The 23259-nt window shown below is 42.8% G+C and overlaps 1 protein-coding gene across 1 annotated transcript in view; it reads left to right on the top strand.

Moving 5' to 3' along the window:
* LOC144798354 (uncharacterized) overlaps positions 1-23259 on the top strand; it is a 90355-nt gene that overhangs the window by 10927 nt on the left and 56169 nt on the right. The window contains exons 2-3 of the mRNA XM_078669189.1: positions 7462-7542; positions 13377-13457. Coding sequence (XP_078525315.1) covers positions 7462-7542; positions 13377-13457 — 162 coding nt within the window. The remainder of the gene's footprint in view (positions 1-7461; positions 7543-13376; positions 13458-23259) is intronic.

The raw sequence follows: 23259 nt of genomic DNA, 5'->3' as shown, positions 1-23259 counted from the left end.
AGCTGAGAATACCCCCGGGCTGTTCTTGTACCCCTGGGCTAACCGACAGAATTGTTTTTGAGTGCCATTTATTGAGAATGCAGTTAAATATCTGCTCTCTGGTGCTATGTTTTGACAAAAGAATCCATTAGAGATGTCCAAGGTTGTTTTGTATTTTTTGCGCACTATGTTATTCATTAGTGCAGCACTGTGTGAGTTTTGCACTGCAAAAGTTTTGCAACATGTGTTAAGGTGTCGGTAATCCAAAACTAGACGATATGAGTTGTCTGGTTTGGAGACCGGAAACAAAGGGTTGTTCATTTGTGAGGTGCAAGTTTCAATCACCCCCTGGTATTCTAGCTGATCTAGTATTTCATTTACCTGTTTTTTAGCTTCTTGCTTAATTGGGTACTGCCTTTGTGCAGTTGGTTGTGATTTTAACTGGATTTTGTGAGGAGGAGAGTCCTCATCCCATCCTACATGATTTTTATATAAGGCAGGAGCTAAAGCCACTGCCCATTTTCTGGCAAGTGTGTATTTTTTATGAATCGGGATATGATTCGAGAAGGCAGGCATAATTATTTCTTCGCCATGAGGGCACTCCCTAACAAACTCTGGTGGCCAGTCTTTTTCAGCTAGAAGGATGTCATAGCCCTCGGATAGGTTATCCCAAAATAGTCCCCTTATTTTTCTAGTCTTATCTCCCTCTATACGTAATGTTATTTCGTATATTTTGTGAGGTTTGCTAACTCTGGTGTCCGCAGTTTCCACTTGAAGATATTCATTCGTGTCCACTGTCTCCAGATGATTCATAAGGACTTTGCGAGCTATGCTCACTTCTGCTGCACTGTCTAGCATTGTCTGAGCCCACTCTCCGTTTTTCAGTTGTGTCCTCAGTATTCTCGGCATTGTTAACTACCTTGATACTGGCTACCTTCTTTTTTGGAAATTGTAATTTCTTTTTCAGCTGAGCAGGTTCCTTGTCTTTGGACTTGGCGTGCTCTTCTCTTTGTTCTGATCGTCCTCTTCTTTCCGATTTCTGCGAGGAAGTCTGAAAAGATTGAGAGGGACGGGTATCAAAGTCTTGATATCTATCAGGCTTTTTTATATTATCCCTATTTCTAAGGTTATATCTTTTCCCAGAGGGGTCACTCTGGGGTGACCTGTGTCTTTGGTTCGGAGATTTCTCTCTTCGCCTAGGAGACCTTCCTCTGGACTGGAATTTCTTTTCTTTAGGATTGGATTGTTTGTTTCCATCCCAGTTCTTTTTTGGTGAATTATTATTAAAAAATATTTTTTCTGGACTTTCAGTCAGTTGTGGTTTTACTGGTATTCCACCTAAACTATCTCTACCTAGTTCCTCATAGGATTTTTCTATGATTCTGGCAATTTCAGCTGGTTGGTCTGCTATATCTGTCTCTTTTAACCTCTGGCGGATCGCCACGTTTGCTGCTTCTCCCTTTATGTTGGCTAATAATATAGCCGAGACCTGCTTGAAGTCTTTTAGTAATTTCATACCAAGAGTTAAAACGGGTTCAGGACCATATTCATCTTGAATTTGTTTTAGCACATCTGGTATTACCGAAATGGATGGAACACCGTGCGTTTTTGTGTAGATGGAAGCAAAGACTGTACCCCAAGTGTCACAGTCCTCTATGTGTGGTGCGATTCCCATTGGGAGACAGATAGTCAGAATCCTGTGCTTTTCTAGCGGGGTGGTGTCAGGAAACACCGCCTCTATTTGGGTAATTTTCTGTGCCAACCAGAATGGTATTTGTTCCCGTTTAGCCGGTACTTTACCTAGGCAGGATTGGATGCTCTGTGGTGTAATTTTATTTGTGTTCCCCTGGTGAGGGGTCAGCTGTGGAAGTTTAATCGCTGGCTGAATTGTTGATGTCCGCATCACATACTGAACTAATTGTCTATGAATTTTTATTAATTGTTTTAGCTGTGTTAAAAGGTTTGGTGCAGACATCCCATCGGTGTCTGGATGTGGTGTGTATCCGGCTAGGACCGGCCACGTTGCTCCTGGTCTACCTAAAGGACCGAGCCTGGTGATGTGATTGTTATGTTTTAGGGCGCCATCAAATAAGAGCAAATGCTCTTGAAATTTGAGTGGTACTTCCACCTCCTCGAAAGGAGTGTACTCATTAGGAGGTTCCTCTATTTTGTAATAGTGGAAGTACTTTGTTACAGCATTTGCTGCTGGAAAATGTATCCATGAATAGTATACCTCTGTCTGCCGATATTCGTGTGCCTCAATTACGAATATGACTGTGCCACCTCTAGGTGTCAGTCCATTTTCTATAAGTTTCAGGGTTATAGATCTCCTTTTGATGACCGGGATGAGTATTATATCCCCGTCCGCATCTAGTGCTGCAGCATCAGCCGCTGCGAGTTCAGCTGCTAATCTAACTGCCTCTCTTTCTTCTTCATTGTCTGACATTTTACTGTCCTGAAGGTTATTTCTTTTGTTTGCAGATCAGGTTTCTTATGGAAACGAAAGATTAGATGCACAATATTTTGGAACAGTGTATCCTTCAACGTTGACTATACCAAGAACCATACATAGGAGTTCCCTCCTGCGAGGTCTGGCGGATATAACCTTTCACCCACTCCAGACGTCTTTGGAGTATTTGGGAAAAGGGGTCTGAGTGAGAAAGCACGACTGAGTTACTCTAAATGTCTTACGTTAGTTTTATCGCCCTTTCCAAACGCGTTGGGCGCCATGTAGTGTAGTTCCTATCATCCCAATAGGCTCTGCGCATTGGAATAATACCTACAGCAGTAAAGGCCTAGGCCAGACGTTAACTAGGTCTACTACTGTCGATACTAGACTTAAAGTTTTGGGTTTGCCAGCTTAGCTCAGAGTTCACTAGAAACTTTCTCGAATGTTCAGGAAAGAATTAACTCCCCTGATTAGACAAGAAGGGATTTAGTTTCTGACAACCATAGAACATGACAACTTTGCTCTCCCCTAATCAAGAGTATATCTCGAGAGTCGTGTGAACAAAAGGCAATTTATTTTACTCAGTCAGTACGTGCATTCTTAGTCTCATCAGAATGTAGAGAAAAGGAAGAGACGGGCGTGTTCAATAAAAAAGTGTTATTTATTGATCAGTCTCTTTTCTCATACAAGAGAAATGGATCGATATTATTGCAATACTTATAGCTAAGTAAAGTGCATACATTAAAAGCAATAGTATAAAATAATACTGTAAAAACATTGATATGGTTTCTAAGCCATAAGATGTTTTAAAATGAATAAAATATATTACATACACATATACATTTGACTAAACGTACTCAACTGGTGTTTCTAGATACGCCTACCCCGTGTACCTGACCTAAGTCTAATGCGTGGGCGGGAATAGAAAGTCACAGTTTAAGTTAAGTTTGTTTTTGCCAAGTGAATAACTAAAGAATTCTCTGTGAGGGGTTATTCAGTTCTGTACCTGGAAGTTAGGATGAATGAGGGATGGTATCTCTCTCTCTGGTCTCGATATTCCAGGCTGCCTGCGAGGGCGGCCCAGAAACGCCGGTGCTGGATTTCTCGGCAGGAGAAAGCAGCGCGTCTCTCAGCGCGTCAGGAAGGCGGGGCTGCTGCCAGCGGGGTCTGCTCTGCTCTTGGCTTCGGCAAGTATGGCTGCTCCGTCTCGTCACCACGCGTGTGTTTGCATAGGGCAAGATCGGTAATATTTATACCTTTAAGGTGCCGAGATTGACGTAAGGATGGACATAGATACGTCAATAAGGATGTCATACGACTTGCTCGTTAGCACATTCTTTTACTGAAGTTCTCGGTGAAATCAAAACAATGGCCGCAGGGTTTTGCCCAGGTTGTCATAGGTTTGATTTGTTATGAGAACTCCGTATGCCTTATCAGGGGCTGGAGGAATATCGCTTGTCTAATTAGATCGCAAGCGTTATGACCTAATCAGATAACACGTTCCTGTGCCATAGTGTGACTGCGTCAGATAACGGTATCTGCATCATGGGGGTTTTCTGCCTCATGGGCTGACTGCTAGTTAACTTGTTGGTTTGTTTAACTAGAATAGGGTCAGGAATAGGGGGATCGATTCAGAACCTATAGGAATACATGACAGGATATGACAAGATTTTGGCATCTGGTGAAATGGGGTAGTGGGGACCCCAGCAAAGTTCCCACTAATCATGTGGAACCAGATCAGTGGGTACGCCACTTCAAAGATCAATTCGCTAGTGATCCAGGAGCCCGAGACACCTTTGTAGTGCTATCTCCTTCTCCTTCCCTCAGCATCACTAAAAAGGAAGTAGAATCAGCCCTTCTCCAAGTCCCTAAAGGTAGGGCTCCAGGTCTCGACTGCATCCCTGCAGACTCTTTTTTACAAGACCTGGAATCCTGGGCAACATACATTCAATTTTTAATGAACGCCATCGATAAAGGAGCGGCGATTCTCAGTTCCTGGGCTGGTGCAGTAATCCTGCCCATTTTTAAAAAGTGGGATTGCTCCCTACCAGGAAATTACAGGCCTATAAGCCTGATTATTGCATTCAGAAGGTAGTGGCAAGAGTGGTTTTAGGTAGAACACAGGTATGGCTGGAGGAATGTCACATCCTCTCAGACTTACAAGCAGGTTTCCGACGATGTAACAGTACAGTCGACCAGGTGTTAAGGTTCATTCTCCTTTATTGGCGTACTGTTACCCTGGTAAGAGGCTCTATCTATGCAGCTTTCGTGGACCTTAGGTCTGCTTTTGACCTAGTTCCATGCTCTAAGCTGTGGCACCGTCTTTTAAAGCTGGGTATGCCATTGGATATCTTGGCTTTTGTTGTCAAATTGTACACTGACAACTTTGCCCAGGTTAGGTGGAATAAGGCAGGTCACACCACTGAAACGTTTTTGGTTGAGAAGGGGGTAAGGCAGGGGTGTGTTCTCGCACCCACCCTATTTTCAATATATATAAATGGGGTTTTGAAATATTTTGAAAACTGCCCCACTGATGCCCCAAGCCCAGCTGGGACAAAAATCCCACTCCTAATGTTCGCCGATGACACTCTCATTCTTTCCAAAACGCAACAGGGCCTTCAACGTGCCCTGTCAAGATTTGAGGAGTTCTGTGTGGATCATGACCTTGTTGTCAATGTTGACAAAATGAAGTTTATGGTCCTCCAGAACTCTCACAAATACATCGGTGAAGTTAGGATGCAGGAAGGTGTTTTAGAACAAACAGAGATTTTTTCATATTTAGGGGTTACTATAGATAAAAAAATGAGCTGGAAGCCGCAAATAGATTGTCTCACGGTGAGACATACTCAACTCTCGGGTGTGCTGCTTAGGGAGCATAGACGCTCCTATACCAAACCCGTAGCTCCAGTATTGCAGATCTATAACTCTAAAATTGGTGCCTCAATCCTCTATGGTTCGGAGTTGTGGGTGTATGTAAAACTGGATTCTCTAGTGGCGGGCCAAAATAAATTCTTAAGATCGGTAATGGGCCTGCCACAATCTACCCCACTGCTCCCCCTTTATATGGATCTGAGGTGCCATTCAATTAGGGAATTAGCCCGTTATAGATTAGTATCATACTGGAGGAGACTCTGGATGACTCCAGAGCTACCCAATTATGCATTGGCTGTGTTAGAAATTCGGGATATGGATGTGAACAACAAAATTGTGTGGTTTAGGAGTATAAAAATCATTCTCTGTGAGATGGGATTGAATCGGCTGTGGACTTCCCCAGAGGGAAGTCCGTTTCCCAGCAAAACAGAGTTAAAGGCAGCATATAGGCACATGATTTATTCCCGGCAGTTTTTAGCTTCCAGCACTTTTACCCTGTCCAGTACCTTCCTACAAATTAAATCTGAACCTAAATATGAACCGTACTGAGATCTAATCACTTCGACACATGATAGAAAATTATTCCACCAGTTTAGAGTGGGATCATTACCCACCAAAGCTTTTACTTCGAAGTGGTCTAATCTGCATGCAAATAATAGCAACTGTCCTTTTTGCCCTGATAGGGTTGAATCTGTAGCCCACATTTTGTTTGCTTGCCCAGCATATAACAACCCGAGGCGATGCTCGTTGAAATCTTTGTGTTTATCTATGGGGACCAGGGTCTACAGCGAGGCATACAGATTACTTAAAACCGCAGTAGATGGCCCTTTCGTGATTGCCACAGCCAAATTATTGGGCTGGAAGTGGGTGATGCGTTGGACATCGTTATCATCTAACATTTTTGTATATGAATTTGAACACGTTGAATGCTATGGGAATTCCCCTGCTGTGCTGGGATTCCGGGATACTCATGCTTTCATGACGAGCTGGGCTCGTCATCAGCGTAGCAGGAGGCTACTTCATGACGAGCCCAGCTCGTCATGAGCGTCGAAGGGGTTAATGTACAGATTGATGCTCTTTTATAAAGGAAAATTTGTCTCCAGGCTGCTGCTTTGGGTGGTTTTAGAGCTGTATTTAATTATTTAATGTTTTAATAATGAGTATCATACGTCCAAGTCACAATCATGTGTGTTGAGATAGTGTTATGATTAATGTCCAATTCAGTCTCTATGTTTGTACTGTGATGACTTTTGTGATTTTTTAAATCGAAATAAAGCTTATAAACTGAACTGTCAAGCTATCCACGTCGTCCCTTACCTTGCTTGAACAGAAGCCCTCTAGGATGACGCAGATGATTCCGCAGAGACGCAAGGGACCAACTTCCCTGATTACTAACTAACACTTACTGATTCTAAAATTACAGCAAGAAATTAACTAGAAATTAGGGAGGAGGGCCGGTACTGGACGTTGCAGTGAAGACTCTTGATTCTTGCTGTCGACCTGCGAGGCAACAAGCACAGAAGACTTTACTATTCAGGTCCTATAGTTTCCTCCTATTCTATTCTAAATCTTTTAACTAATCTAGTTAAGGCACTTAAGACACTAACTGGATGTCTAGACGTTCCCCTACCTGCGATCAGTAAGGAGTGGGCCTTCGTCCAGTATTTCTTTATGGTGGTGAAGACGGTGTCGTCAAGTGTCCTCTGGGATAAGTGGTCAGCTTGTAGGCTTGAATGCTCTAGTTGAATTAGGCTGGAAATGAAAGAGAAGGATTACTTAACATTCTTTAAAAGGCTTTCGCAATTCCTTCCTAACACTTCTACCACTTACTTGCAATAAACGTCTTGCTTCCTAGACTTGGGGTTCTTAATAATCTTCCTCTAATTTCGGAAAGATAAGCAAATACACAAAATCCTATACCTTAACAACAACAAGCGATGACTGTATTCGCCATCAAAATATGGCTCTAAATAACACTCATGAAAACCTAAACAAAGTTCTTCTTTAGAAAACTGAGGTACAAGAAACAGAATTGTCCAAAGTCTTTCCTTGCGTTTTCTTCTGTGAAGCAAAGTTCCAAAAATTGTTATTGACCTTTCTTGCGAAGGGCGCCTTTAACCAAAAAATGAAAGTACTTAGCTTTCTGACTCTTTGTCTTCTAGGGTCTTCATCGCTGTTGCAGAGAATGATTCGCCATTTGAAGAGCCATGAAGATGTCCTGCCGGTATGGAGAATCCTTCCAGGTAAGACCCAAGTCCATACGCGACCTTCTCCAAAGAAAGTCTGAAGGCAAAGCGCCTTCCAGAAGGCTGGGTGCGGTTTAAATACTGGGCCGCACCCAGCTCCACCCGGTTACGCACACAGACGGTGCGCGAGATAGAAGCTTCCCGAATCCCCTCTGAAGCGCACCAAAAAGGCGCGTGTAAAGGATGCGAGGAGACCGCTCTCAGAGCGAAGGTCTGGCTTCCGTCAGCGCTCAAAGCGAAGGCTTGGTCTTCCGTCAGCGCTCGCTCCTAATCCTAAAATAAACCGCATGAGAACACAGAAACCTGCACAAAACAGTGGAAATAATCACAATAGGTCACAAGGCATGAAATACAGTACCACCAAACACACCCAAACACACTGACTTGAAGCGTGCGGGCGCACAGGACAGGGGTGGGTTTCAAAAAGGGAAATACAACAGAAGCCTAAAGGGGATATGTAGTTCTTAAGGATGAGCAGGTGTGGAATCATGACAGTACTCCCTCCTCAAGATCCCCCCAAGAACGGTGGAAATGGGTCTAGGTTTATCCGGGAATCTTAAATGAAAGTTCCGAATCAATCTGGGAGCATTTTTAAGATGTTCTAGAGGCTCCCAAGATCTTTCCTCAGGACCATAACCCTTCCAGTCGATGAGGTAAAATAACCTTCCTCTAACTCTCTTGGAATCCAAGATTGTTCTTACTTCAAATTCTGAGTTTCCCTCAACAATGATAGGAGGTGGGGACTTGGGAATACGAGTTTGAGGATGAAAATGCTTGATTAGAGAGACATGGAAGACTGGATGTATCAAGTACTTACTAGGGAGGGTCAATCTAACACAAACTGGATTTAGTATTTTCTCAATGGGAAAGGGGCCAATGAATTTTGGATTGAATTTTCTGTTCCCTCTTAATTTCAAATTTTTTGTACTCAACCATACTTTATCACCTATTTCATAAAGAGGTTGTTCGGATCGATGTTTATCCTTGGCTTCTTTTTGAGATTCTTTCGCTTTGGCCAAGTTGAATTTGGCATCCTCCTGAATGGTGAACATCTGGGACACATAGTCATAAACTGTGGGTACGGAATCATTGAGGTTATTGTTGGAGTTTTCAGGAATGCTTTTTGGATGAAAACCGAAATTACAAAAGAATGGGGACATTTTAATAGAAGAATGCTCAGAGTTGTTGTAGGCGAACTCCAAAGGACTTAGCAGATCGGACCATTCTTCGGAAACATTAGGTAACATACAACGAAGATATTGTTCAATAGTCTGGTTAGTTCTTTCAGTTAAACCATCGGTTTGAGGATGATAACTAGAGGATAAACGAACCTCCATATGTAGCAAAGAACTCAGTTTCTGCCAAACCTTAGAAATAAACTGTGATCCCCTGTCCGAAATGACAACCGAAGGAATCCCGTGTAATCTTATCACATGGATCATGAGCAAATGAGCAAGCTCCAATGCAGTGGGAAGCTTTTTTAAAGGAACAAAATGGGCCATACGGGTAAACTGGTCTACAACAGTCAAAATTGTATTGAATCCCTTCTTGGTTTCAGGTAGTTCAACAATGAAGTCTAATGATATAGTATGCCAAGGTTGAGGAGGAATAGGTAATGGCATCAACAAACCACTAGGAGCCTGATGAGAGGACTTGTGCTGAATACAGATGCTACAAGTTTCCACAAATTGTTTAATGTCTTTGGACATAGAAGGCCACCAAAACTTCCTCTTGATGAGTTCCATAGTTTTTATAAAGCTTGGGTGGGCTGACAGAACCGTATCATGATGAAAGTGAATAATGGATCTTTGAATTTTCTCATTTGGAACAAAGATCAAGTCATGGACCATCAGCAAACCGTCCTTCTCAAAAAGAAAAGGATGATCTTTTCTCCAGAGCTCCAATGCCTTTTCCTTCAGAGCTTCTTTAATGTCGTCAATGATGTCACAAACAGTTAAGCTTCCCTGAAAACAAGAAGTAGGGATTACAGGGTGAACGACTACCGGTTGATCCGACGTCATTTCTCCTAGTCTGGATAAAGCATCTGCTTTTAAATTTTCCTTTCCAGGGCGATATGTGATTACAAAATTGTAGTCATTAAAAAACATGGACCATCGCAGTTGCCTAGCAGATAAAGCCTTTACAGATCTTAGAGCTTGGAGATTCCTGTGATCAGTATAAATCGTTACAGGATGACGAGCTCCTAATAGGTAATGACGCCATTCTTCAAACACTGCTTTGATTGCCAACAACTCCTTGTCGGCAATTGCATAATTTTGTTCGGCTTCTGATAATTTTCTTGAGAAATAGGCTATAGGGTGCATTTGGCCAGTATCTGAATCTCGTTGTGAAAGAATGCCACCCAATGCAAATTGAGAGGCGTCTGCTTCCACAATAAAAGGTAGATTGGGGTCTGGATGACTTAAAATTGGAGCCATGGTAAATAACTTTTTTAGTTTTTGAAATGCTTCGTCAGCGGCTGGGGACCATAAAAACTTGGCTCCTTTTCTCAACAGTTTGGTAATAGGTGTTATAACCTGAGAAAAGTTCTGAATGAATCTGCGGTAAAAATTTGCAAACCCTAAAAAACTTTGGATTTGTTTCACAGAAGTGGGACTAGGCCAGGTTGTTACAGCTTCTACCTTTTTAGGGTCCATTTCTATTCCCTCTGGGCTGATAATATAGCCCAGAAAATCCACTTTGGAAACGTGAAATAGACTTTTCTCCAATTTTACGAAGAGTGAGTTTGAAAGTAGTCTTTGAAGAATGGCGCGAACCTGTCTTACATGTTCTTCCTCAGAATCAGAATATATGAGGATATCATCAATGTAGACTACGCAGCAGATGTCAATGAACTCATGTAGAACCTCATTTATAAAAAACTGGAAGGCGGCAGGAGCGTTACACAAACCAAATGGCATGACTTGGTATTCAAAGAGACCGAATTTAGTACGGAATGCTGTCTTCCATTCGTCTCCTTTTCTTACTCTAACCAAATGGTACGCTCCGCGTAAGTCCAATTTTGTATAAATTTTAGCCTTCTTAATTTGGTCTAATAGTGTAGGGATCAAAGGCAAGGGGTACCTGTTCTTAATGGTTACGTTGTTCAAGGCTCTATAGTCTATACACGTGCGCATCTCCCCTCCCTTTTTTGGAATGAAAAAAAGAGCTGATGAAACCGGAGACTTGGAGTGTCTTATAAAGCCATTAGCAAGATACTCATCAAGATAATCTCTGAGATGGGCGTTTTCTGCTTCCGTAAGAGCATATATTCGACTGCAGGGTAAGGTAGCTCCAGGCACCAAATCTATTCTACAGTCGAAATCTCTATGTGGTGGTAGGGTGTTGGCCCTTTTTTTGTCAAAAACATCAGACAGGTCATTATACACTGATGGCACTCCTTCCAGAATTAGTATATTGGGTAATTCCATTCCAAATTCAAAACCTTGAACCACATCCTTAGATCTCTTAGTAAGGAAACAAAGTTCTGTGCAAGCAGGAGACTGAAAAGTGATTGTCTTGGTCACCCAATCTATGGACGGGTTATGTTTAACTAACCAAGGGATTCCTAAAATCATCTTGAATTGAGGGGCATCAATGATGTCTAATTGTATTCTTTCCCTATGTATAGGAGAGCAATCCATTTCTAATACCTCAGTCTGTCTATTAACAGGACCCGAAGTCAATTCTTTGCCATCAACAGCTCTAACGATTTCTGGATGGTCCTTCGACAAGGATCTGAAGCCTAACTGGAGGAAGAAATGAGAGTCTATAAAATTACCTGTAGCACCAGAATCTATGATGGCTTCCACCTGTCTAGAGTAAGACTCTGGAAGTAGACCTCGGAGTTCTACAAGAATTGAAAAGTGTCTACATCCAATGGGAGGAATAGTTGAGGCCAAACTAGAGAACAAACTCGATAAACCGACCTCTCCTTTTACCGAGTTTTCTAGTTTTCCGACTTTTCTTGTGTGACAGCTAAATCGGATGATCTAACTTTAAATTTGTTTGGTCGTGTGGGACATTCCTTCACAAAGTGTCCTGACTTCCCACAATAGAGACATTAATTTAATCGCCGTCTCTTTTCTTTCTCCTCCTTAGATAAGGGACCTCGGATAGATCCTATCTGCATAGGTTCTGCAGTATCAGTTTTGGAACTAGGTTCTCGGTTAGGTACTGATGTGGATCTTTCCTTAAAGAAAACTAATTTGTGCTCTGACTTCCCTCTTTCTCCCTTTCTTTCGGATATACGATGATTTAATTTCACCACTAGGTAAATGAAGGCACTAATCTCTTCGGGGGGGTCTAAAATCTGGGTGATCATGTCTTTCAATTCGTCCTTCAATCCCCTATAGAAGATCGAGATTCGCTTGTCGTGAGGCCAATCAGCTTCTAAGACCAACCGATTGAAGGTAGATATATAATGTAGCAAATCAGATGAGCCTTGTTTTAAACCTAACAGCTCATTGTCTGCAGACTGAACAAATAGATGTTTAGAAAACATCTTCTTTAAAGCCCTCTCAAAATCCCTGAAGTTATATAAGATCCGATCATCAGCTTCAACTAAAGGGACTGACCAAAGGGCAGCGTCGCCACCCATGTAGGATAACATGAATGCAACTCTGGAAGAATCATCAGGAAAAGCTGTGGTTTTCGCTATAAAGTGTAAATGACATTGTTGTAAAAACACTGAGAACTTATTGCAATCCCCATAAAATCTCTCTGGGGGAGCTAAAGGGGTGGGGACCGGAGTTACAACATGGATTTGTGTTGGAGAACTAGAACTGGAAGAGCCCTGAATAGTGGCAGATTTCTGCTGCACCGAGTCCTGGAGAGAGGATAAATCCCTACGTAAAGCAGCGTTATCCTGCCTAATTGCTTCTAGCACAGCAGCTAAATCCTGCATAGATACCTGATCCATTGCGTCTGGGCGGAATTATCAACGTGGGCTTTGCCTTCTGTCAAGCTATCCACGTCGTCCCTTACCTTGCTTGAACAGAAGCCCTCTAGGATGACGCAGATGATTCCGCAGAGACGCAAGGGACCAACTTCCCTGATTACTAACTAACACTTACTGATTCTAAAATTACAGCAAGAAATTAACTAGAAATTAGGGAGGAGGGCCGGTACTGGACGTTGCAGTGAAGACTCTTGATTCTTGCTGTCGACCTGCGAGGCAACAAGCACAGAAGACTTTACTATTCAGGTCCTATAGTTTCCTCCTATTCTATTCTAAATCTTTTAACTAATCTAGTTAAGGCACTTAAGACACTAACTGGATGTCTAGACGTTCCCCTACCTGCGATCAGTAAGGAGTGGGCCTTCGTCCAGTATTTCTTTATGGTGGTGAAGACGGTGTCGTCAAGTGTCCTCTGGGATACGTGGTCAGCTTGTAGGCTTGAATGCTCTAGTTGAATTAGGCTGGAAATGAAAGAGAAGGATTACTTAACATTCTTTAAAAGGCTTTCGCAATTCCTTCCTAACACTTCTACCACTTACTTGCAATAAACGTCTTGCTTCCTAGACTTGGGGTTCTTAATAATCTTCCTCTAATTTCGGAAAGATAAGCAAATACACAAAATCCTATACCTTAACAACAACAAGCGATGACTGTATTCGCCATCAAAATATGGCTCTAAATAACACTCATGAAAACCTAAACAAAGTTCTTCTTTAGAAAACTGAGGTACAAGAAACAGAATTGTCCAAAGTCTTTCCTTGCGTTTTCTTCTGTGAAGCAAAGTTCCAAAAATTGTTATTGACCTTTCTTGCGAAGGGCGCCTTTAACCAAAAAATGAAAGTACTTAGCTTTCTGACTCTTTGTCTTCTAGGGTCTTCATCGCTGTTGCAGAGAATGATTCGCCATTTGAAGAGCCATGAAGATGTCCTGCCGGTATGGAGAATCCTTCCAGGTAAGACCCAAGTCCATACGCGACCTTCTCCAAAGGAAGTCTGAAGGCAAAGCGCCTTCCAGAAGGCTGGGTGCGGTTTAAATACTGGGCCGCACCCAGCTCCACCCGGTTACGCACACAGACGGTGCGCGAGATAGAAGCTTCCCGAATCCCCTCTGAAGCGCACCAAAAAGGCGCGTGTAAAGGATGCGAGGAGACCGCTCTCAGAGCGAAGGTCTGGCTTCCGTCAGCGCTCAAAGCGAAGGCTTGGTCTTCCGTCAGCGCTCGCTCCTAATCCTAAAATAAACCGCATGAGAACACAGAAACCTGCACAAAACAGTGGAAATAATCACAATAGGTCACAAGGCATGAAATACAGTACCACCAAACACACCCAAACACACTGACTTGAAGCGTGCGGGCGCACGGGACAGGGGTGGGTTTCAAAAAGGGAAATACAACAGAAGCCTAAAGGGGATATGTAGTTCTTAAGGATGAGCAGGTGTGGAATCATGACATGAACTGAAACTGTAATCAAGCACTATTCGCCAGCTTCATTAAGGATGACACCACGAGATAGGCACAGCAGCAACAATTGAACAATGGAGATTTAAAAAAAGTTGCTGTCCAAGAGCACGGCAAACACTGAGCTGGTTCCGTATCCATGGTGGTGGCCCGACCGTTTCAATCTAGGCTGTCCGACCGCCTGGTTACAAGTTTGGCAGTCAGACAGCTGCAAGGATCACCATCAGGATTACGACTTTCCTTTTTGGCAGCCTTTTCATGTTGGGAACCTCGCCCTGAGAATGTTAGGAGAAAGGGAAGGGATGGGCCCCACACAGGGCCTTCATGCGATTTTGACCTGGGGGTAGTGCATGGGGGCACATATTGTGCCCCCTTTTTCATGCACCATTGTGCATGCAGGGTGTGCCATGCACAACATGGTGCATGGCACACACTGCACAGATGTGCAGAAGGCACTGCATTGCAGCCGCCTCTGCTGCGGCCCTTCCCAATGGCTGAGCCATGCCACCGCAGTGGGACTGCGAACTACAGACTGCCGGCCCAGTGGTCCAATCAGAATACGGCGGTCTGAACACCGCAAGCTTTGCAGTGTTCTCCCGACTGATGCATTGGCGATCTGGCAGAAAGACTGCCAATGTTGTAATTAGGACCATATGGAGATAACTAACTTCACTTTAAAATGTCTTTATGATGTAGTTTATTCTACTTACCACGATATGGCATGTTCATTAAAAATTTAGTCAAACAAAAGTACATAAGTTACCAAGAAGTAAAAAGCTAATATGAGTCTAGATTTCGCTGGTAAATATTTTTGAACAAAAACATTATAAAACGCATATTAGAAAAAACATTTAATCAGTTAAAATTAAGGGTTCACAAAGTTATTGTTTACCACTGAAGAGCTGCACAGTTCCCAATATCTGTTAAAGTAACCCCAAATGTAAAATGTATGCAGAATTATTGATGCTAGTGTTTGCCTTGTATTCATTAACACCATAAGTCATTGCATTCCGATAATTGCATCAGGGGTAAGTTTACTTTGCAAATGATTACATCGGGAGCACTTTTACATTGCATCCTAGCTGGTAGGAGTTTGTATATATATATCAAAACAATACCCTTGCAGGCAGAGAGTGCCACATAAATTATGCAAAAAACAAGCAGAGAACTCTGGGTAGGTCCCAAGTTTAGGTGAGAGCAGCTGCTGTATAGCACAACCTACAACACCTGTGACATTCTGAATTTGCTCACCTCAGATGTCTGCTTTTCTATCAAAGTCTTTAAGCATAGGATTAGCACAGAGCCATCCATGCAGAGATAGAAAGGGACAAAGTATTTTGTCATTTCTACATCAAAGTCTTTAAGCGTAAGATTAGCACAGTGCCATCCATGCGTTCTGTAAAATGGCAACATCCATTTACCACTTCAGGCACAGTATTACAGCTTTGGATTGGTAAAATACCATCCAGCCAACCTGAGGTGAATAAAATAAACCCCTGACACGTGTTTAGCTATGATGAGAAATACACCATAGAGTATTAAAAAAGTATTGACTAAGAACAGTGTACGCTGTATGCACCTCTTTTAGAATATATACTATTCACTTAAAATAACCATGGTCTGAAGGTGCTAAAGCTCATACTGCTTGCAGTATTCATGCTGTGGTGAAAACTTTACAGATAGCCAATTCTCTGAAGATAACCAAGCACATGTACATGGATTAGTACCTAGTGCACATCATCTTCTATGTTATGTAGAAATTGTCATGCTACAACAATTGTGTCTAATAACTCTAGGCTGCTTACAATAGTTAGTATCTGTAGCGTAGAATACTTGCCCTGTTGGAAGCTTTTTCTGCAGAACCAAAAAACATGTGTGGTACATACTGGACACAAGTTGTCAACTGTCATATGCACACAGAGTTACTCTTCAATGCAAAGATTTATAATGTGTCCAATACCTCTAACATCTATGATGCATTAGGAGCACATGCATTTTGTAAACACTTACACCCATTACAAAATTAGATAGAAAAGTAATATGGTAGCTACCGGCCACTGTGCAATCAATAAAGCAAACTAACACACTCACTGGATGATGTTGTCAGTGACGTCATCAATCTTGTCATTTGAGATGTTATCAGTGGTGTTGTAAATGGTGTGATAGAGCATGTCATGAGTAATGTAACATGTGAGGTCATTATCAGTGCATGGCGGGGCTGCGAGTTATAGTTACTGAAAAAAACAAAGGTTATAATGGGTTGTATGACTTAACAACTACTGCCTAAACCACGACTTCTGGATCAACGAAGGCTAAACCACGACCATTTCTTAACCACTACGTTTTAAACCACTACTCCATAAACCTCGAAAAAAATTAGATTTAATGCCATTGTTTTTCTAAAATACTATTTTAGATCTGTTTTCAAAAACGAGCACACTGATCATATGCTGTTGGTTTTAAAATTAAATCAATACTGCCATCTTCTGACATAAACTGGTATTTTATGTTAACTAATTTCTTCAACAACCTTAGCTGTATTTTTTTTTTACTATTTCGATTTTAATCTTCACGTATTTTTCATTCTATATATATTTTTTTAATTGTATTTGTGGGGGTGAGTCCCCCCACACCCCCCATTTACCCTTTTAAACGTTTTCCTAGCATGCTCCGGTGTTCTAAAAGTCGTGGTTCCATCCTTCGTTGTTCCTTCATTCGTGGATGTTACCTTCGTGGTTCAGCCCTCTTCGTTGTTCAATCTTCGTTGTTCAGGTGAGCCGTTCTTGAAACATCGTGGTTTAGGATGTTTCCCGTTATAATGATGTTATAGTTAGTCTCTGATTTCACTCGTACAAAACTATAGAAATTTGTCAGTTATATTTACCTGAGCTAACTGTAACTTATGACCCCGCAATGTACTACTTATGACCTCACATATTACATCACTCATGGTCAGTGACATCACTGATGACATCACTGATGACATCTCAAATTACATAACTGAATATATCACTGATGACATCATCCAATGATTGTGAGTGTTTTCTTAAAGTTTCTGAGTGTTAAACATATATGCTTAAGTATTAAAAAAAATACATTAGTTTACTTTGTGTACCACTAATGAGTGATTCTATTATAAAACATAGATAATGTGTCTGTGAAATTGTGTATCTCTGTGTGTGAGTGTGTGTGTGTGTGGCTGTATGGGTAAGTAAGTGAGTGTGTGAGTGGCTGTAAATGGTGAATGAGAGAGTGCATGAATCACTGTATGGGTGTGTGGGTATGTGAGTGCCTGAATGGGTGAGTAAGTGAGTGTGAGAGAGGCTCTGTGGGAGATTGTGTGGTTGTCTGGTTAGGTGATAGGTGCATGTGTGAGTATCTGTATGAGTAAGTGAGTGGGGAGCCCGTACTTGCCAGCTGACACAAACCTTGCTGCAATCCTTGACAGGAGGGGCTGCGGGGTGCACACCACCACCACTACTGCTGACAGGGAGGCTGGGACCACAGCCTCCAGACTGCTTTGCAGCAAATTGCTGCCACCACCATCGACGCACCCTGCCAGCGCCAGAAGGTGCTTCAAAAACAGACAGGGCTCCTGCAGCGCGGGACACGCATGAGCGTACCCGGGCCGCGCCCGGGCCAAGGTTGGGCCCATCTGCGTCCGTCAGAGCCAGGAGGAGGTTGGGCTGGGCCCATTCTCTTGGCTCTGTGACTCCTGCAACTGGTAGCTGGATCTGAGGTGGGAATTTACACCTAGAAGCCAATGGATCCCACAAGGTAACTTTATTGTATTGGACTTAAAGATACACATGGGTTCTTTTTGTTTTTTTGCAGTATGGGGAAGCAAAAGCCACATCTGCCCCAAAAACCACTGGTACCACTCTTGAAGGTTTTCTAAAAAAGGCGGTGGGAGCCATCAGTAAAGAAATAGAGCAAGCCAAACTGAGACTCTCTTTGTCACCAATGCCTGAACTACTTCCTGTTTCACTATCACCATCTTCCATCAACGATTCCCAAGTGGATATACCAGAAACTGTTATTGCTGACAGGCCTCAAGTCCCTATTTCCCTTACTGTGATAGTTCTGAGCCAGGGTGAACCACGAGGCATACAGGATGATGAAGTGAGCCCTACTCATAAGACATCGACGTAGGCTGGCCCATTGATATAATAAATAAATCTGCACATTGGTGCTCCAGGAAAATTCCACCCTATTTGAACTGGTTTGAATATATCATCATGGCCAGGCGGGTGAGTTGGGGAGGTCGCAGAAAGAAAAGATTTGGGGGGGATTGTGTCGTTCTCAATTTCAGTGATGTGAGGTGTGTGCACCTTGCCCTAAAACAGCTGAAAGACTCACCCAGCTAACAAATAAAGGCTCGACCCCTGGGTTTCTTTTATCCTCCTAACCCGTTTTTTCTCCCTTGGCATGCTGCCCAGTCAGCCTAGACAAATTACAGATGTCCCTACTCCTTCCACCTCCTTCCACCCTAATCGCTAGGAGGTACTCTCAGACCTAACCGAGATTGATTGACTAATTAGACAATCCGGTTGTCAACCAGATAACGGCAGTAGGGGTCACTTATATGTTGTTTCAAGGGGAGTAGCAACTAAAGAGGTTTTTGGCAACACAAAACCCTCCAAAACCCTGTCTTAAACTTCGCTGGTTCAATTGACGAGGAGAACTTGGATGAATCTAGAATCTGTTCTCTGGTGACAAATGCAGCCACTGAGGACAATTGTCAGGATGAGGGGCCGACCCAGATACCTGTGGCCAGTCCATTTGGCTCATTGGTTATACCACTGGATACTGGCCAGGTCCATTCTATACCCCCAGTTAAATTAATCTCCTGAAATGTTGCAGGCATCCTTTCTAAAATTTTGGATGAGGTTTGACTAGAATATATCAGGGGATTTGATGTTATTTGCTTGCAGGAAACATGGGCTAAAGAGAGCATAGTGATGGATGGCTATCACTCCTTCAACGTGCCTGCGATACCATCTTCAGCTGGGAGGTCAAAAGGAGTCCTGGTAACCCTTCTCACTGTTAAATTTGGTTCCATAAAAGCTTACTGAGGAGGTTCGTCACAGTGGCTTCAATTGATTATGATTGCTAATATGATGCAGGTTAGAGTTTTAGCTGTAAATTGGTACTGTAATGTTTTTGACCCAAATAACTGTCATGTTATAGAAGCCCTGCAAATGGAAATTGCTAATGTTTCTAGTAAATGTCAACCTTTATGTGCATTGTGGGTGGGGGATTTTAATTGTATGTCCTGTGAGCGTAGCAATGAAAGAGTTTGTGGTCTCTTGGATATAGATGGACAGCCTTTGTCACATTTTATCCACACCCCGCGGGGTGATGTACTAAATTACAGTATTATTGAGAATGATTTGGATAGTTTGACTAATAGTTTCTCAATCCAGTGCCCCACTTTTGTTGGTGGGGGTAGGGAAAGTTTTATTGATTTTATGTTAATTTCCAGGGAGTGTTCTTCATTTGTTTGTGATTTTAATGTAGAACCAAAACTATCGAGTGACCGCAATCCACTCATTACCTCACTGAAAGTAATAGCCAGGACAACGGGGGGATGGTCTTCAGATCCACTATAGCTGTAATAAAGGCATAAGAATAAACTGGGGTGAAATAAATCTGCCACTACTCGAGGGGAAAATAGTCAAAGCAAATCATGATTTGATCATGGTCTGCCTTCAGCAGTATTCTCCCTCAATAACAATTGTACAAAATTACAAAAGAATTTGTACCAACATAGCCAATAGACTAACACGCCCGATCAGGTCCAAGCAGCATCTAGAGACAAGATGCTTTAATGTGGAATGTTCTGAAGACCACAAGAACCTAAAAAGCGTCCTCCATTCTATCCCCATAACAGAGAACTAAGAAAAAGTGCAAGACGTTTATGCAAAAGTACAGAGGAGTTGAGGCATCTAGCATGGGAGGATTTGGAGAGAGCAAGTGCTATCAAAGATAGCAAACGTTTTTTGGCCATTATTAACTGGCCTCTATTCATTGAGGAAGTGAAAAAAATGGACTCAATGATCTTGGGAGACATTTGGGAATCCCATTTCGCAACCATCTTTAATCCTAGTGGTAGGGAGCTGACGGTGAGCAATGAGGAGCTCCCTGTAGATCTAGTACAAGCTGCTGAGCTTAGTGCCTCGTTTACGGTGGCAAAAGTTGAAGAAGCCTTAGCGAAAGGATTATGTTAGAAGGCCCCAGGTCCAGATGGAGTTCCATTAGATTTGTTCAAACTAAGGCCCCCATTAGGATGGGGGGCAGACTTTGCCCGCCCACCATCCTCATGGTACTGGGGACCATCTGCCATAAGGGTGGGGGTCCCGTGCATGGCATTAGGATGCGCCCGCCACAGTGGCGGGTGCATCCAGCATTCCTACCATTGTGGCGGGCAGTGCACTCAGCACCGCCCGCCACAATCGCAGGAAGGCATGCAGTGCACTTCCATGCACAGCATGGCAGGCATCGCGCGGTTCCTACCATGCTGTGCATGGAACTGCCGGGGGGTATCATAGGTACCCCCCATGTGCACCCCCCACACCCCCGGAGTCCATGGGGGCCCGCATCGGGCCCCCAATGCAGACTCCGCATGCCTTTCTGTGGCGGCATTGCCGCCACGGAAAGGCATGTAAGGAAACCCATCCTAATATGGCTGAAGGCGTCTGATAGTCACCGCCACCATAGAAACCCTTTTGCAAAAGCGACGGACAGTCTTTCCGTCCGCTGTGGACCCCCCAGCCATACTAATATGGTGGGGGTCATTCCAGGATGGATGGCGGGCGGATCACCCCTGCCAGGCCTGCAGTGGCTACCGCCGGCCTGGCGGGGCGATCCACCCGCCATCCTAATGGGCCCCTAAATATTAATCTTTGGGCACCCCTCCTAACCAATGTTTTTAAATAAGTGGTGATTGGTCCAATACCAGTCTCCAGGAAAGAGGATATAGTTGTACCTGTTTTTAAAAAAGGGCATAGAAACGACCCTGCCTGCCATAAGCCTATATCCCTTATTGACGCTACCATCAAGGTGCTGGGTAGGGTAATTCTTGCTCGACTAGAGACCTGGGCATCTATTAAGGGGATTATCCCAAAAACCCAGTATGGTTTCTGAAGGGGGCTGGGAACCACAGAGCCATGCTTAAATATGAACCTGATTATGGGCAAGTACATGAAGTCAAAGGGTGGTTCTATCCACCTTGCCTTCATGGACTTGTCCAGTGCATTCGGTTCCGTCAACAGGGAGAAATTGTGGGCGTTAATGGGAGAAATGGGCTTTGAAAAGGCTCTGATCCTACTTCTAAAAGACTCCACACTAACTCCTCCATCTCCATAAGATTTGGCACACAAGGGGAATGGACGAAGCCCATTGCCTCCACTGAAGGAGTTCGACAGGGGTGCATTTTAGCTCCTTTTCTTTTCCTTATTTATACAAATGGTTTGGAGGCCTTTTTATTGGGTAAGAAAATTGATTTTCCCTGTATTAGAGGTAAGCCAGTCCCGCTACTTTCGTATGCGGATGACACTGTACTTATGACCTTGACGGCCAATAGTCTGCAAATGTCATAGGATGCTTTTACGGATTTTATGTCGGCCCTCGACCTGAAGGTCAAGTTTTCTAAGTCATATACAATAGCTTGTGGCCCAAATAAGACAAAAACCAAATTTTTAATGTAAGAGGCAAGATTATTAAAAAGGAGGAAACCTTTACATATCTGGGGAATATGTTAAAAAATGAGTTGAAATGGGATTCCTTGGTCAGGACAAGGGCTCAGCAAACAAGTAGAGTTGTGGAGGGGCTGTTTAGGTTTCCTTGTAAGTTAGGCCATAAGCCAGTGCCAGAGCTTGCTACTTTATATAAAGCTAAATGCTTGTCGGTTGCATCTTATGGAGCGGGTGTGTGGGGCTACCAAAAAAAATCGTCTGTTACAAGTGGGAGTAGCTACATTTATAAAATGCTTATTGATGATTCCAAATAGCTCTGCCACTCCTTTCTCTCACCAAGAAGTGGGGATGGAATATATAGAAGACCGCATAGGCTCTGCCACCCTGCTCTTATGGTCTAAATTATGGGTGTCTGAAGAGCTACAGTTCTCCAGGGAGATTATTGAACACTGTATTAATTTGGACAAGTCTTTGAAGATCCCCGGCTTCGTTTGTGAAGGATAGGTTATCTGAGATTGGGTTGGGCGAGTACTTTGACACCCCGATGATTATCCCTACAAATGCCAAGGTTATAATGAAAGAGGCGCACAACATCTGGGCAACCTTAGCGTCATTCTCAATAGGAGGCGTCAGGTCCTAGCTGCCCTTTTATGCCTAAACAGCAATTTTACCTATCCTTCACCACGAACAGTCAGGCATGTTATTTTTTTTTACAAGATTCCGCTTAGGCACTTTGCACTTTCTAGTGGCATTTCCCAGACAATTTGGGTGGATGTACAATCTCACTCCCTGCCCTTGTGACAATATTGCAACCCAGAACACCCTGCACTTTATTATTTTTTGTGTACTTTATAAGGAAACAAGGAGAAGATTTTTGGTACCCCTACTAAAGAATATTCGTCCATGTACATGTGTTGAGGGGTTTAGAAACCTGACCAGTTCTGTTATGCGCAGTGTGGTGCTAAATTTTATCAAAACTGCAATGGGTATTTCATCTCAAGAAATATTGCATTTTATGGTCGATGAGGTATTTATTTTTATTTTTTTATTGTGATTTTATCTTCTAATAGGGATTTTTTAACATTTTAAATATGTATTGTCTATTTGTTAATCTATTACATTTTATTTCGAGAGGATTGAATCCGAGCACGTTTCTTTATGTATGAAACTCTGCTCCATAAATCCCCTATTTGATGGCATTATATGTCATCACTAATTTCTGACCCAGAAGTGAACTTTAGCAACTTCCCATTTCTATTTCTTCAATCACTTTGGAATTTTCCTTTCCCTTTCTCTTGTGAAAACCCTTCATCCTTTTGTAAATGTCTCCTTTTATTTCTTCAAGCTGTATTTCATCATATTTTCTTTTCCTTCCTTTTTCATTCACTCCATACCATTTTCTTTTTTTGCAGCATTTGCACCAAATCATTATTATTAAGACTAATAGGGTTATTGTAGAAATCAATAACGTCTTGTAGACAGCTCTTGTAGATGGTATTTTATTCATTAGGTTACAGCTTAGTAAGTTCAAAATGTAAGCCTTAATATAAGCCCCTCCAGGAGCAGCCTCCTGGCGGCTCAGCCCATCTTCTCCAACTGCT

The sequence above is a fragment of the Lissotriton helveticus genome, chromosome 12 (assembly GCF_964261635.1).
Source record: "Lissotriton helveticus chromosome 12, aLisHel1.1, whole genome shotgun sequence".
Lineage (NCBI taxonomy): Eukaryota > Metazoa > Chordata > Amphibia > Caudata > Salamandridae > Lissotriton > Lissotriton helveticus.
The sequence above is the reverse complement of the archived record's forward strand: the minus strand, read 5'-3'. Positions and strand labels throughout refer to the sequence as shown.